Genomic DNA, 13,658 nt, shown 5'->3' on the forward strand with positions numbered 1-13,658 from the left:
AGACTAGAGGTATGTGTAAGATGCTGTCAGGAACTTAATTGCTCCCTGCAGGTCAATATACATGGACATGGCTCTCAGGACAGCTGAGCCGTCTCCTTCTGGACACAATGAGGCCTCCCAGGGGCCAAGGTAATTCCCGTTATTTTCTGATTGTTGAAATTTTGGTTTGTGACATGAATTAGTCTGGAAGCAGGAGAGCCCGTCACCTCCCGCTCATGAACGCACATTCTGGCTGTTTTGCTGCGGTGGTGAGATGGGCTGGGTTAAGGAAAGATGTCAGAGGAATTGTACAGATAAGGTTGGTTTGCTGCCTGGTTACCAGGGCAACACCCAAGGGAATAATAATAATTATTCTACTTAAAGCCAATGCATCTACTCATGATCATATCTTCCTGCCTAAAGCTTACACCTTAACAACTGAAAAATTACCTGAACAATCCACGTGACTTGAGGGAGATCTAAGCCCCGAGCTGCAACATCCTTTAAAAGAGAAAAGAATATGGTTTAACACTGAGTTTCTGAACCTATCTGGGGTCCTGGATATGTTTGCTAATCTAACACAAACTCTGAGAGTTCACCCCCCAACAGTGCATGCACATTCACGAATACATGTGTATGCCTGGTATGTACGTACACACACGTGTACACACACGTGTACACACACACACACACACACACACACACGCTCCTGCATACAACTTTATGGGGCTCAGGGACCCACTGCAGTCCTCTTGTGGTTAAAAATTCTGATTTAGGGGCAAATTCTACAGAACCCATTGGTTGAGAGACTCACAACACCCTTTGCTAAAAGAATCGACAGGTTAGCCTAGAAGCTTAAGTAGTAATTATTAGCTGTGTTAGGTAAAGAATTCTGAACACTTCTAGCACGTTTTATTGATTTACATTTTACCTGAAAGACCACTTGATGACGAACACATTCATGGATTATCATCCCTAGCCCACAACTATGAGCAACTCCTAACAACAAGCTGGCCTTGAGGTGTGTTCTGGAACATCTCCCCTCAAGGCATTCACTGCAGGGGTGAAGTGCAAACTATTTACTGAGGATTTTGCTTTCTGGCCTCAGAAAGCAGCAAGGATCTAGTAATCCCATCTCTTCTGATAGCTGGATTCAAATACAGGCCAGACCCATTAATCACTTCAAAGACTTAGCTAGACAGCTGAAAAACTAAAAGCAATGGAGATTGATTTTTAATTTTATTTATCTTTTCGACTGGTCACCACCTAAACAGCAAAAATTCTCTGTTCTCTCACCATTCTAGCAGACTAGAAAGCAGGAATTTCCCCGTCTTTAGCATACTTTAGCACTCAGCATTCATTTTTCAAGAATAACAGTCACAACAAGCGTCCCAGTCAACATTTACTAAACACTTACTACCCAACACGCACACTACACTGAGAATTTCACCTGCATTATCTGACTAATCCTCAAAACAACTATGACCCCCATTTGGCAGATGAGAAAACCATAGTTGAGAGAGATTAAGTATTTTGTTCACAGACCCGCAGCTGGGAAGTAAAAATAATCCTCAAATCCAGGTCTGCTTTGCTTTTTCAAGGTCCTATTATATTATACCACATTCCACCACCAAAAATCAACCTATGTGCCTCATATGCTGCTGGTGGGAATCTCTATATCCAGCAAAATTACATGTGCATTTGCTCTTGACCCAGAACAGTATCACTTCTAGAAATCCACCAAACATATTTGCTCATATTTCAGTAAGAAATAATAGTGGGAAGAACCCCAAAGCTCAAGAAAATAGTTACCTCCAGGGGAGGAAGAGAAGGGGAAGGACAGGATAAAGATGGAAGCCAGACTTTCTTTAATGAACATTGACACTTTTGACTCAGACAGTGGAAGTGTCTTGGCATAATTTTAAAACATAAACAGCTATCACAATAGGGAATACAGAGTATCATTTATGACATATTCTTGCCAAACAAAACAAAACCTGAAACCTAGAACCTAAATCTAAGCAAGTATCTAGATCCAACTACTAGTGCACAGGAAGTACGGGAGAAAGAGGAACATGTTGACCACCATGAGGACACAATTAGCCAAATCCTGAGTGTAGGGTATTCTAAAAGATCTGGTTTTAACCAAAAAATTTAAAGAAAAAGAGAGAAGGAGTAACAACACCAAAAAAACATTAAGTAGGCAGATGGAGAACCAACACCTTGACAGAGGCTCACAAAATCACCAACTGTGGTTATGTCTGGACAGAGGATCTAGGGGGATTTTTACTTTTCTCTTTGTGTTTTCCTGTGTTACTTACTTTGGTTTTAACAATCAGTTCTTATCATTTACCCTACCATTTTTATTTATAAAAATTTAAACCTATAGAAAAGTTAAGAGACTAGAACAATTTAGATGAAGGAGATACAGATGGTAACTTCTTCATCTAGATTCCACCACCGCCAGTCTCTGGCCCATCTGCGTCTACGCATGTGCACGCACGCATACACATATGCAAGCACATTTTTCTGAACCATCTGAAAGTAGGCTGCACACATCATGACACTGTAACCCTAAATACTTTAGCACATACCTCCTAAGTAAAAGGACATTGATCTACATAACCACACCACCATTATTACACCTAAGAAATTTAACACTGAATAACATTTTCTAATAAACAGTCCATATTCAATTTTCTCCAATGATACCTAAGATGTCTTTTTTTCAAAGATGGGGTCTCATTCTGTTGCCCAGGCTGGAATACAGTGGCACAATCACTGCTCACTGCAGCCTTGATCTCCTGGGGTCAAGCGATCCTCTGGCCTCACCCTCCTGAGTAGCTAGGACTATAGGCAAGCTCCACCAAACCCACGTAATCTAGATTCTTTTTGCCCAGGCTGGTCTTATACTCCTTGGCTGAAGTGACCCTCACACCCCAGCCTCCCAAAGCATTGGGATTACAGGCATGAGCCACCACGCCTTACGAGGCCTTTTACAGTTGTTTTTCTTTCCTAAGCTAGGATCAGATGGCAGATTGCACACTCCATTATGTCTCTGTAGATTTCCTTAATTTGGAACCATACGCCTGCCTTTGACTGACTTATTTAGTTTTCGATGTCTGTCATTTTTTAGGAACATCAAAATGTTCCTGAGGACACCGGACAACAGGATTTGTCTAACTGCTTCCTCATGGTAAGGTTCTGGCTGGGAATTCTGGCATCAACAAACTCAGGGTGGTGTTCCCTGTTGGGAAACACACTTTGGGTGAGTCTGTCCTGTATGGGTCCCTCTGTTGTGAAGGTGACTTTCTCCTTTGTAATGAGTAAGTAACTGGGGAGTGACACCTTGAGACCAAGCGAATAACATGGTTCTGTTTCCTAAAACCTTTCACCCAAGGCTTTTAGCATTATTGCTGGTCGTTGTCTGTATTGTTACCTTGATGACTCTTTAAGTCTACCATTCCTTCCTTCTATTCCGCTGCTCTGGGATAATTCTGTAAAAACAGCCCACCACCCACCCACTTTTAAGTATCACAGAGGATTCATATGTATATAGCTTTTTTGAAAAACAATACTACTATGTGAAGTTTCTATAAGAAACACACTCCCACCCAGGCAGGCAGAGTAGCTCACACTTGTAATCCCAGCACTTCGGGAGGCTGAGGCGGGTGGATCACCTGAGGTCAGGAGTTCAAGACCAGCCTGATCAACATGGTGAAACCCCATCTCTACTAAAAATACAAAATTGGCCAGAAGTGGTGGTACATTCCTGTAGTCCCAGGTACTTGGGAGGCTGAGGCAGGAGAAATCACTTGAACCCGGGAGACTGAGGGTGCAAGAAGCTGAGATTGCGCCATTGCACTCTAGGCTGGGCAACAAGAGCAAAACTCTGTCTCAAAAAAAGAAAAAGAAAAAGAAACACACTCCTGCATCCCGCAGGATTTGTCTGCCTTCACTTGTACCTGAGATTTGTGGGTTTCCTGTAAATGATGGCTAGGCTGCATTTATAAGTGTGTAAGCAGAAGTTAAATGTACTAAAAGTGTGTCAACCACCCACAAAGTGTTTTCAGACAGCTCCCACAGGCTCTGGAAGCTGAGGGCTGATGCTGCAGAGCTGATGCCTTTGAGAACACAATTTAGGATGTTCTCTATCTAAAGGGGAGAGGGAGCTGCTTTCTTCAACTACAGTTTATGTTTTTAGAAACACTGATGAGTTCTTACATCTGCAAAGCTCTTGTTAAGAAATGATTTATTTTAAGTGCACTGCAGTGGGAGATACATGTAGACAGCAGGCTGCTTGAGCTTCACAGACATGCCTTGTAAAAAATGTAATGCTCAATGGCTTAGTAAATTCAACCAGGAAACACGAAGACTCTGAAGACTAAAATAACATGTGACATTCATGAAACTCACTGTGAGTCCACACATTGCAGCAGTGAGCGAGGATGGGCGCCGGCAGCCTGTCACTGTGTCTTCAAGGTTCTGTTTCCTACTTGGCTGACCTAGCTCTGGACAACAGGCTAAGACACAATCTTCTGGTCTCCCACTAATGCATGTGTTGGGGGAACCTCACTGAAGAGCCAACCACTGCCCAATATTCCTTGTTTCTCTCCCCCAGATTTAACTCAGCCATTTCTTTAGGCTACCACAGTGAATAAGAAGAAAGAAAGGCGAGTCCTTCTCTAGGAGGAGAGAACTGGACTGCTTGCTCCAGTCCCACTTCGGGGCTGTCCAATCCGCCTGCGTCCGTTCAGCAAGCTGAACCTCAGCTGCCCCGCCTATAAAATGGCTGGCAGAACCATGCTATGTACGTCATGAGGTTGTTGTGAAGATCAAATGAGATCATGTATGTGAGAAATATCTGGAGAACTACAAATCTCAGTATTCTGAGGTTTTATAAATTTCACGGATCCTGGTGAAGTAAGAACTGGCATGATGGCAATCAGGCGGAGAAGTGATTTCACTGTCTCTGTACTCTCCTCCCCATCACATCTCATTCTCTGCCCCCGCTCCACCCTGGGAGAGGACCCTGGGAAGCAGCAGAGGCTCCATCTCCCTGGAGTACCGTCAGCCAGCTGCATAGGATCAACAGGAGATCATGACCCGCCCAAGACTCGGCAGAGGGTTCTGTTCTGTCTTAGAACTTAGATGTAGTCCCATTTTATTCCTTTAACCTAATTAGGGCAAAAGAATTGCTAAAGTCAGTTCTGAAAGACACTCAACGGTGAGGCCTTGAAGGCCCTGGGCTTGACAATTGGCTGCCTCCATGAGACCTAGGAGTACAGATGGAAGGCAGCTTGCTCAGGTGCCAGCCTGTCAGTTGGATTAAAATGACTCATTTATTTACCCAAGAACCTCACAAAGTGCTTTTACTAACAGGGAGAGGGGGCCTGCCGTCTCTCTGAGAAGGGACGCAGCACACTCGCCTCTGACGCCTTCCCGGCCTGCCAAAAGTCATTATTGCCGTGTGTGGAAAGCCATCAGCAGGGTCCAGGCCCCCGTTGTCCGGGTGACAGATTGGGCTGCGTAATCAGAGGAGGAAGGAGAGAGTGCAGAAGCTGTCAGAGGCGAGAGATCTTGGCTGGAGCCGCCAAAAAACTGGCAACATGAGTTAGCGTAACTGAGTAAACAGCAAACAATCTCCAAATGATCCTTCCATTAACACAAACAAAATAAAATGAAAGAGATAAACTTTACCTAAAAAGCATACCCCAGAGAAAAGCATGAAAGTCCACATTTATTTGGGGCACAGAGCTGACATTCTGTGACTCTCACAGCCTTATCTCCTTTGTCTCCTACCCTCCTGGCACGGTGGAAATTTCCCAGGAGGAGAGGAAATTAAGAACTGCACAGACAGAACAGTACGCTTCAAGCGGAAAAAAAAAACTGCAAAGGTGGAGGCAAGCAGCACAGGTGATTTAGGTGCATCTTTCGAAAAAGAAAAGCATGCGCCCGAAAGCCGAGGAGGATGCTGAGGGACATTCGGCGCCCAGGGGGTCTGGAAGTGTCTTTCATTTCTGGGGAAAAGGTGACTGCGCTCTATCCAGGGACAACCAAGGAGAGCCACCCAGACCAACAGAAAACCTAGTGACAGCCTTAAAATCAGGTGGCTTGGAAACTCCATTTTCCGGTCATTCAGTGGTACTTGGTCAGCTCATCAACATCACGATGGCATTAAAAACCAGGTTCCTTTCCTCTGGCTTAGGGTGAGGTGTTCTCTATAAAGGCAGGAGGGAATAACATTTTGCAAATAATCCAGTGTCTGGTATCTGATCCCTTTGGTTGCTTAATTCCACTTGGGAAAGCGGGCTTTGAACTTCCAATGACTCCTTCCTGCTCATCCCGACTCCCTACTTAACTTGGCTTTTTCTTAGATCTTGTTTTCCAGAAGACACGGAAGTACACTGTGAATGTTGTGGGGACTCCTTGTCTTTCACAAGCTCAGCTCTTTTGCCCCAATCACCCTTTGCCTAGACTCCATCTTACCACAGTCACACCTGTGCTGAATAGCCACAGTACACAAAGCCATGTTATCAGGGCTTGAGAGCTGCATGAAATTAAAAAGCTCCCTGCTTCTAAGATGTCTATAATTAAAATGAAATAAATCACACACTTGCACCTTAACTGTTTCTAACAGGAAGGAAAGTGGGGTGGGGACTTTTTCACAGTAAAGGAAATAGCGTAACTGTGAACTTCTGTGTGAGCACACTGCTATTTCCAAATTTTCCTAAGGACATTCATTCTGGCCTTGTTAAAAGGATCTTGGGATGATAAATGAAAATGGCAAAAGGCATAGTACAAAGGGGGGAAAATCCCCACGTAACGATTAACAACACGATTCCTCTTTATCAAAAGAAGCCAGTTCTCCATCTGTCTCATCCTGAAGTGGCCCTCGTTCCTCATTAACACCAAGGAGGCTCCTGGAGAGCGTTCAGATAGCCTGGCAAGCAACAGGCTGCTTAAAAGAACGCAGAGTGGCAGCATCTCCCCAAACCCAGGCATGATCTATCACAGCGTGTGTCCCCCACGCGCCCTGCGGCTCTCAGATGCCAGAAGCGTCAGCTAGAGCAAACAAGCATGGCAGAAGGGGCAGGAGCACCGAGAGGAGGCGAAGAACTTCCCACGACTGGGAACCTGCACTCCTGTTCTGGCCCGACTATTGAGAGAAACGAGCCCCACCCAGCTCTTCTCCAGTCATCTTCACTACAGAGCAAAGATAGGCCACAGAAGATCAGCACGCTGGCGTGGCCTGGACTAGAAAATGAACAAAGACCAAGGCCTTTAGAGAAATCAGGCTGTGGGCAAGGGAGAGTTTTCATTACATGTGGCACCTGGCACTGGCAGGGTACAGAGGGCTGGGGGGGGTACTGTGCTTTGCCAAGACAATGACGTTCTTTGTCTAGCTGATACCACGTGCCTGTAGGTATCATCAGCCAGACAGAACAAGGAAAGTGATCGTACGTTTTGATCTCACTGAGAATTGTCTGAAATATCTGAGAAAGAATAATCTTCTTCCATGAAGAGCTACTAAAAATACAAGCAACTGAACTTCAGATACCTGGAGTTTTCTTTGGGGCTTATAGCTCGCCCGTGTCCGTAAAGTGTTCGCCTACTAGGAGACTCAACAATTTCCGACGGATAAATCCAGCATCCTATGGGTCAAAGACAAAATATTCTGTTCCTATCATAACCCAAACTCCACCACAAAGCTTCTTGCTGCTTTCTATTTCAATATTGACAGTCTAGAACATTCACTTCTCAGATGATACCAGACAAATGAAAAACTTATTCCCAATGAGTAAGTCTATTAATCTCTACCTCTCTGTCTTAAAAAAGACACACACCGGTAGCTCTCAACATCGAGTTTCTTGGGCCCCATCTATCGCCTCCAATTTGACCAGCAAAAATGCCAAGTGCCTACTGCGTTTGCCTGCCTGTTCTATGCTAGACACCGGGATAGAAATGCAAACAAATCTGTCCTTGTCTTCATGGCGCCGACGATCAGCTGGGAAGGCACCTAGGCCAGGTGGGATGAGCACTACGGTAAGAAATGCAGGGTGCACTCATGGGGAAGAACGAGGGCTCCTGGGTTTCATTTCTCTTAAGACATAAAATGTAAGCAGAGACCTAAGGGTGGTTTAGTCAAAACCATGATAGCGTTCCAGGCAGAGAGACTAGCCCGAACGAAGGCCCTGAAGCCAAAAGATACATTCAAGGTCTAAAAGGGAGGGCTGTTTTGCTGCAAGGTAAGGAGCAAGGCGGAGGAGGATGAAAAGAGATAAGAAGGGATCAGTTTCCACAAAGTATTGTTAGTTATAATAAGGATTTTTGAAAACTTTCTTTCTCCTGCTTTCTTCTTTTGAGACAAGGTCTCACTCTGTTGCTCAGGCTGGAAAGCAGTGGTGCAATCACAGCTCACTGTAGCTCGACCTTCTGGGCTCCAGTGATCCTCCCGTCTCAGCATCCTGAGTAGCTGGAACTACAGGCACATGCCACCATGCCTGGCTAATTTTTATTCTTTAATTTTTTTGTAGAGACAGGGTCTTGCTATATTGTTGCTCAGGCTGGTCGTGAACTCCTGGGCTCAAGTGATCCTCCCACCTTGGCCTCCCAAAGCGGTGGGACTGTAGGTGTGAGCCACTGCACCTGGCCCATCGAATTTCTTTATTAAGTAGATTATTTGGAATTAATCTTCACTACAGACCACACATAAAGATGGCTTTAGAACAGCTCAAGCATCTGACTCACGGATGGGCCTCATAAAGGGAAAGGGTTGGTCAGACACAGATCTCCTTAGGCAAGTATTGCATGGTTACAGCTCTCACATCTGAATGAGTGTCGGCAGAGCCACTGTTTGCCTCGCACACATGAGAACTGACACTGTGATAAGCAGGTTACCAACAAGCCCTCTTGCAGATGAGCACATGTATATATACACACAAGAAACCACGCTGCACTCATACAGAAACTCTACACTTAGACAGAAAAGTCTCCATGGCCTTTAAAACTGAATATGGAATACAAGTTCCTTAAAAAGTAATTGCATCAAATGTGGCCTAGTGGGCATTAGCTTAGTATCTTTCTTTCTATCCAGCACCTGTTCACTGGATTTACTGTATTTATAGTACAATTTCATTACTGTATATGTAGGGACTTCTCCAATAACCAGTTGGGGATTAAGTTACATCATCCAAGATGGCACAGAGAAGGCATTTTAATCTTTGGAGGCAGCAACAGCTATGGTATAGTGAATCCCCAGAGCGGGGGAACAGTGAAGGTGTGAGTTTTTAATCTCAAAAGAGCACAAGAGGTGTGAGTTAAAAAGGTCAGTGCTGTGCTGGAGAAGGCAGCTACCCAAGACTGCAAACCCTGAGGCTGAGGAAGCTGGCCCTGAAATCACAGGGCAAATGATAGTCTGACACAACAGCAAATAAGATCGGCCCAAACGCACCGGTTTTCCTTTAAGAAAAGGTGAGCAGAGGCAAGCAGAATCATTTTGTTGTGGAAAGACTTTCTCAGCTCTAATTACTCCCGATAGCTGTAATTTACAAGTTTTTGGTAGCTAGAAATCTCCAAGATTCACACATATTCAGACCAACAGCTGCCACTATTAGTGAGCAAATTGCCAAGTCTTCTGCGCAGTGGTGGCTGGTTATCTGTGGCTCCATCAGGTGACAAGAAAGAAGTGCAAAGAGGCCAGCCCCACTATGGGGCCCTTCGTGTTCCTGGGCCCTGTAGGGCTGACCACAGGACAGACAGGAGACAAAAAATTACAGCCAATACAGAAATGTATCCGCCTTCACATGGAAGACAGGATGATACGTACCGTGCAAAGAAGGACGCCTCTTCTGGAATGTGAAAATTCCTGAAACGCTGCTGTTCTTTCCTACAAAAACGAGGAAAAATTGGGCCTTACAACTCAGAGACAAACTCCAGCAAGGTAGGCTTAGATCTCCCTAGCTCTCCCCATCTCCTACTGCTAGAGCTGTTTTCAGGCACAGAGAGGTTTGCCAGGCAAGAGGAAGAAGTGGATTCTTTCTATCTTCTAAGATGACCCTGTACTTACAGGACCAGACTTGAGGCTACAAGGAGGAACTTTGAGGGTGCACATTTCTGTGAGACAGTACTAGGATAGGCACACTTTCCAGGAATGGCCAAATATAAGAACAGGAAGGCACAAGTTACTACATGGAAGGTTCCAAACCTGTGTGCAATTTATTCTAAACTTTCTCCTACAAGTGCTCTGAAGAAATCAAGAATAACCAGTCTTCTCTACAGGCAATTTTTTAAAAGATTAGATATTCATAAAACTATGTATTTTAATTGTAGAAAAACTATATTTATGTTAAAGGAAGAAAATAAAATATCACTCAAGGCAAACCACCACTACCACTAGGGACACCTTGATGTTTCCCAAGTCCCCCTTTTGTGCTAACATAACTAAATATTCAGCTTTCCAAAAAAATGGTACCCACTGCTTATACTGTTAACATGCTCTTATACACCAACAGAATATGAACATCTCTTCATGCCAGCAAGTATCCAAAGACCACATCATCTCTCATGGTGAAATAGTTTTCAGCTAAATGGATGTACCATTATTTATGTGACCAACGTTGTATTACTGGCAATTAAGGTTATCTCTGATTTTGTGTGTGTGTGTGTGTGTGACAGGGTCTCACTTTGTCACCCAGGCTCACTGTACAATCTCAGCTTACTGTAACCTCCACCTCCCAGGCTCAAGTGATCCTCCCACTTCGGCCTCCTGAGTAATGGGGACTACAGGCATGCACCACTATGCCTGGCTAATTTTTGTATTTTCTGTAGAGATGAGGTTTTGCCATGTTGCCCAGGTTGGTCTTGAACTCCTGAGCTCAAGCAACTCACCAGCGTCAGCCTGCCAAAGTGCTGGGATTACAGGCGTGAGCCACCATGCCCTGCTGATATTTTAATGTTGCAATCAATGCTGTGATAAACACCTCTGTAAATAAGTCACTGCGAACATTCTTAAGTACTCCCTTAGGTTAAATTCCTAGAAACACACTTGCTGAACCAAAAGGTGCGCATCCTAGAATGCTTTCAGTGGGAGCCTGCAAGCGCGCATTCAGTCATGACACCTCTGTGTGCTTGAGGGTTGGTTACATTTACTTGTCGGCAACAAATACAAAGAAAGAGAACCAAGCTACTCGCAATCTGGAAAAGGTCAAAGTCTCTGCTGCTTTGGTACAGTCACCATGCGCTGTGGCATGTCTTTCTGGTCTTTCATGTGCATAGATTTTGTCCATAGTACACTGGATAAAGACATACCAACAACAGACATTCATCAAGTGCTCACCATGTACCAGGCCCTGGCATAAGCACCTTACACATCTGAACTCTAATCCTCACAACATCCCCATGTGCAGGTACTATCATCACTCTCATTTTCCAGAAGAAAAAAACTGAGGCACAGATGGGTTAAGGAACTTGCCCAAAGGACATGCACCCATGGTAAAGGGCCGGAATGATACTGAACGCAGGGAGTTGCTCAGACCCTCAAAAGGACAGATATATTCATTCAGTCCGCTGCATGGTCTTCATAAGGATCATTTTTAATGGCTACATCGTAGAATCAAAATCAGAAAAAAATCAAGAAAGTTCATAAAAGCTTATGAAATACCTTGAAGACCAGATATGATATATTCGGATTTAGGGTAAGAAAAAAAGCCTACCAAACCCTTGGACTTTCATCATGGCTACCGCGCAGACAGTAACTTCTATCCAACGCTCATCAACTTATGCAGAACCGTGTCAACTAACGAAGGAGACCATTCCAAGGCCATGTAGGATAGTGGCCAGGAAGATGTAAGTGGGACTGTTTCAGCTTAGTCTAGAATAAAAAACTTACCCCGATACTTACAAAATAAAACACAGGGATACTATACCTCCTGTCTTCCACTGCAAACGCTAAATACTTAATAAACAGACAGCATCAAATAAAACAATTTTAAACTATAAAAAAAGAACTTTTCCTGAAGGACAGAGAACAATAGGACTGATGGCGCCTAACATTTACTGAGCACTCACTGTGTGCTGTGTACAGAGCTCTGTCTGCATTAATTCAGTCAACCCTAAAGGAAGTACAGTTATCATCCCCATTTTAGAGACATGGAAACTGAGTCACAGAGAGGTTAAATAGTTACCTGAGATTCTACAGCCAGCAAATGACAGCAGGACAAGAGCACAAGCAGTGTGCCCCAGAGGGCACAGCAACAAACAGCATGCTAGACTACTCCCGTTACAATGTGAGATGAACATTATACTCTGTATAATGAAGCTATAGACTTGTGTGATGTATTACAGCAAATCCCTAGACCTTTCTGAGTCCACACCCAGCTTCCCACATCACCCTTGGATCGACGCTGCAGAACACCTCTAGTAAAAACAGACCCACAGAATTAGTAACAAAGCTTAAAACGAAAACAGAACACAAAACCATGAATGGTATTAAAAAAACAAAATCAACAAGCCTGATTCAATCAGAGGTCTGAAGGTAAAAACCCAGAGTTTACCTAATGCGCAAGGGCTGGAATATTCAGGAATTTCTATATCACCTTGTGGCAAACAACCTGTGTCCTTGAGTGACCTTGAGCAGGTTTGCTTTTCTGGGCCTCCATTTACTTCATTATTCAAATAAAAGAGCAAAAGCAAAGAGGGGCTGGACTTATTGAGGAAGATGTCAAAGCTCTAACGTCCCTTCAGCTCTAGAAGCGTTACGGTCTTTTAAGCTGGCTCAAGTCAAATCTCATTCTGATTTCCAGTTTTCGTTCTCACTTTCTAATTTTCTTTCTTTCTTTCTTTTTATTTATTTTTTTTTTTGTGACGGAGTTTCGCTCTTGTTACCCAGGCTGGAGCGCAATGGCGCGATCTCGGCTCACCGCAACCTCCGTCTCCTGGGTTCAGGCAACTCTCCTGCCTCCGCCTCCTGAGTAGCTGGGATTACAGGCACGTGCCACCATGCCCAGCTAATGTTTTGTATTTTTAGTAGAGACGGGGTTTCACCATGTTGACCAGGATGGTCTCGATCTCTTGACCTCGTGATCCACCCGCCTCGGCCTCCCAAAGTGCTGGGATTACAGGCTTGAGCCACCGCGCCCGGCTCTCACTTTCTAATTTTCAAAGCTGCCTGGTAACCTCTCCTCTAGGTCAAAATGGCTCCTCTTTCCGAGTGTCGCTTGTCCTTTCTTTCCCCATTCCAGTGAGCAAATCTCACTCCCACACTCCACCCCGACTCCCTAACCAACAGGCCAGTTAAGAGCGGAGGAATGCGGCTCACACAACCAAGTCCCTAAAATCGGGGAAATGTTGTACTCTTCTTCCTGAACGGAAATCTCACTCTGTGCCGAGAAAGAACTGGGAGCCCGAAGCCCCTTTGGTTCACAGTACCCTCTCCCAACCAAAAGTGTTCAGAGTGCAGCGCTGCGTCTTGTTGACAATGACAGCAGCCGTGCTCAGCAGTACCATATGGGATCCACAATTTAGCTCCATTAATGCTCTTAATTTGAAGACATCAAGCCCTAATTACACACTGGGTACTAAAAAGGCAAAACCCTTCCCTGGTGCCAGCTACTTAGTGGTACTCTGTTGCCTTAACAGCTGGTTGAGGTAGACTCAGGCCAAGTCGGGGCCTGTGAGCT

General features: G+C 44.6%; 1 protein-coding gene across 1 annotated transcript in view; it reads right to left on the reverse strand.

Moving 5' to 3' along the window:
- Positions 1-13,658, reverse strand: part of DDX31 (DEAD-box helicase 31) — a 79,399-nt gene that overhangs the window by 36,307 nt on the left and 29,434 nt on the right. The window contains 2 exon segments of the mRNA XM_017517589.2: positions 430-480; positions 9,809-9,868. Of these exon segments, the coding sequence (XP_017373078.1) occupies positions 430-480; positions 9,809-9,868 (111 nt within the window).

Source organism: Cebus imitator, unplaced genomic scaffold, assembly GCF_001604975.1.
Source record: "Cebus imitator isolate Cc_AM_T3 unplaced genomic scaffold, Cebus_imitator-1.0 Scaffold638, whole genome shotgun sequence".
In the NCBI taxonomy this organism is placed as follows: domain Eukaryota; kingdom Metazoa; phylum Chordata; class Mammalia; order Primates; family Cebidae; genus Cebus; species Cebus imitator.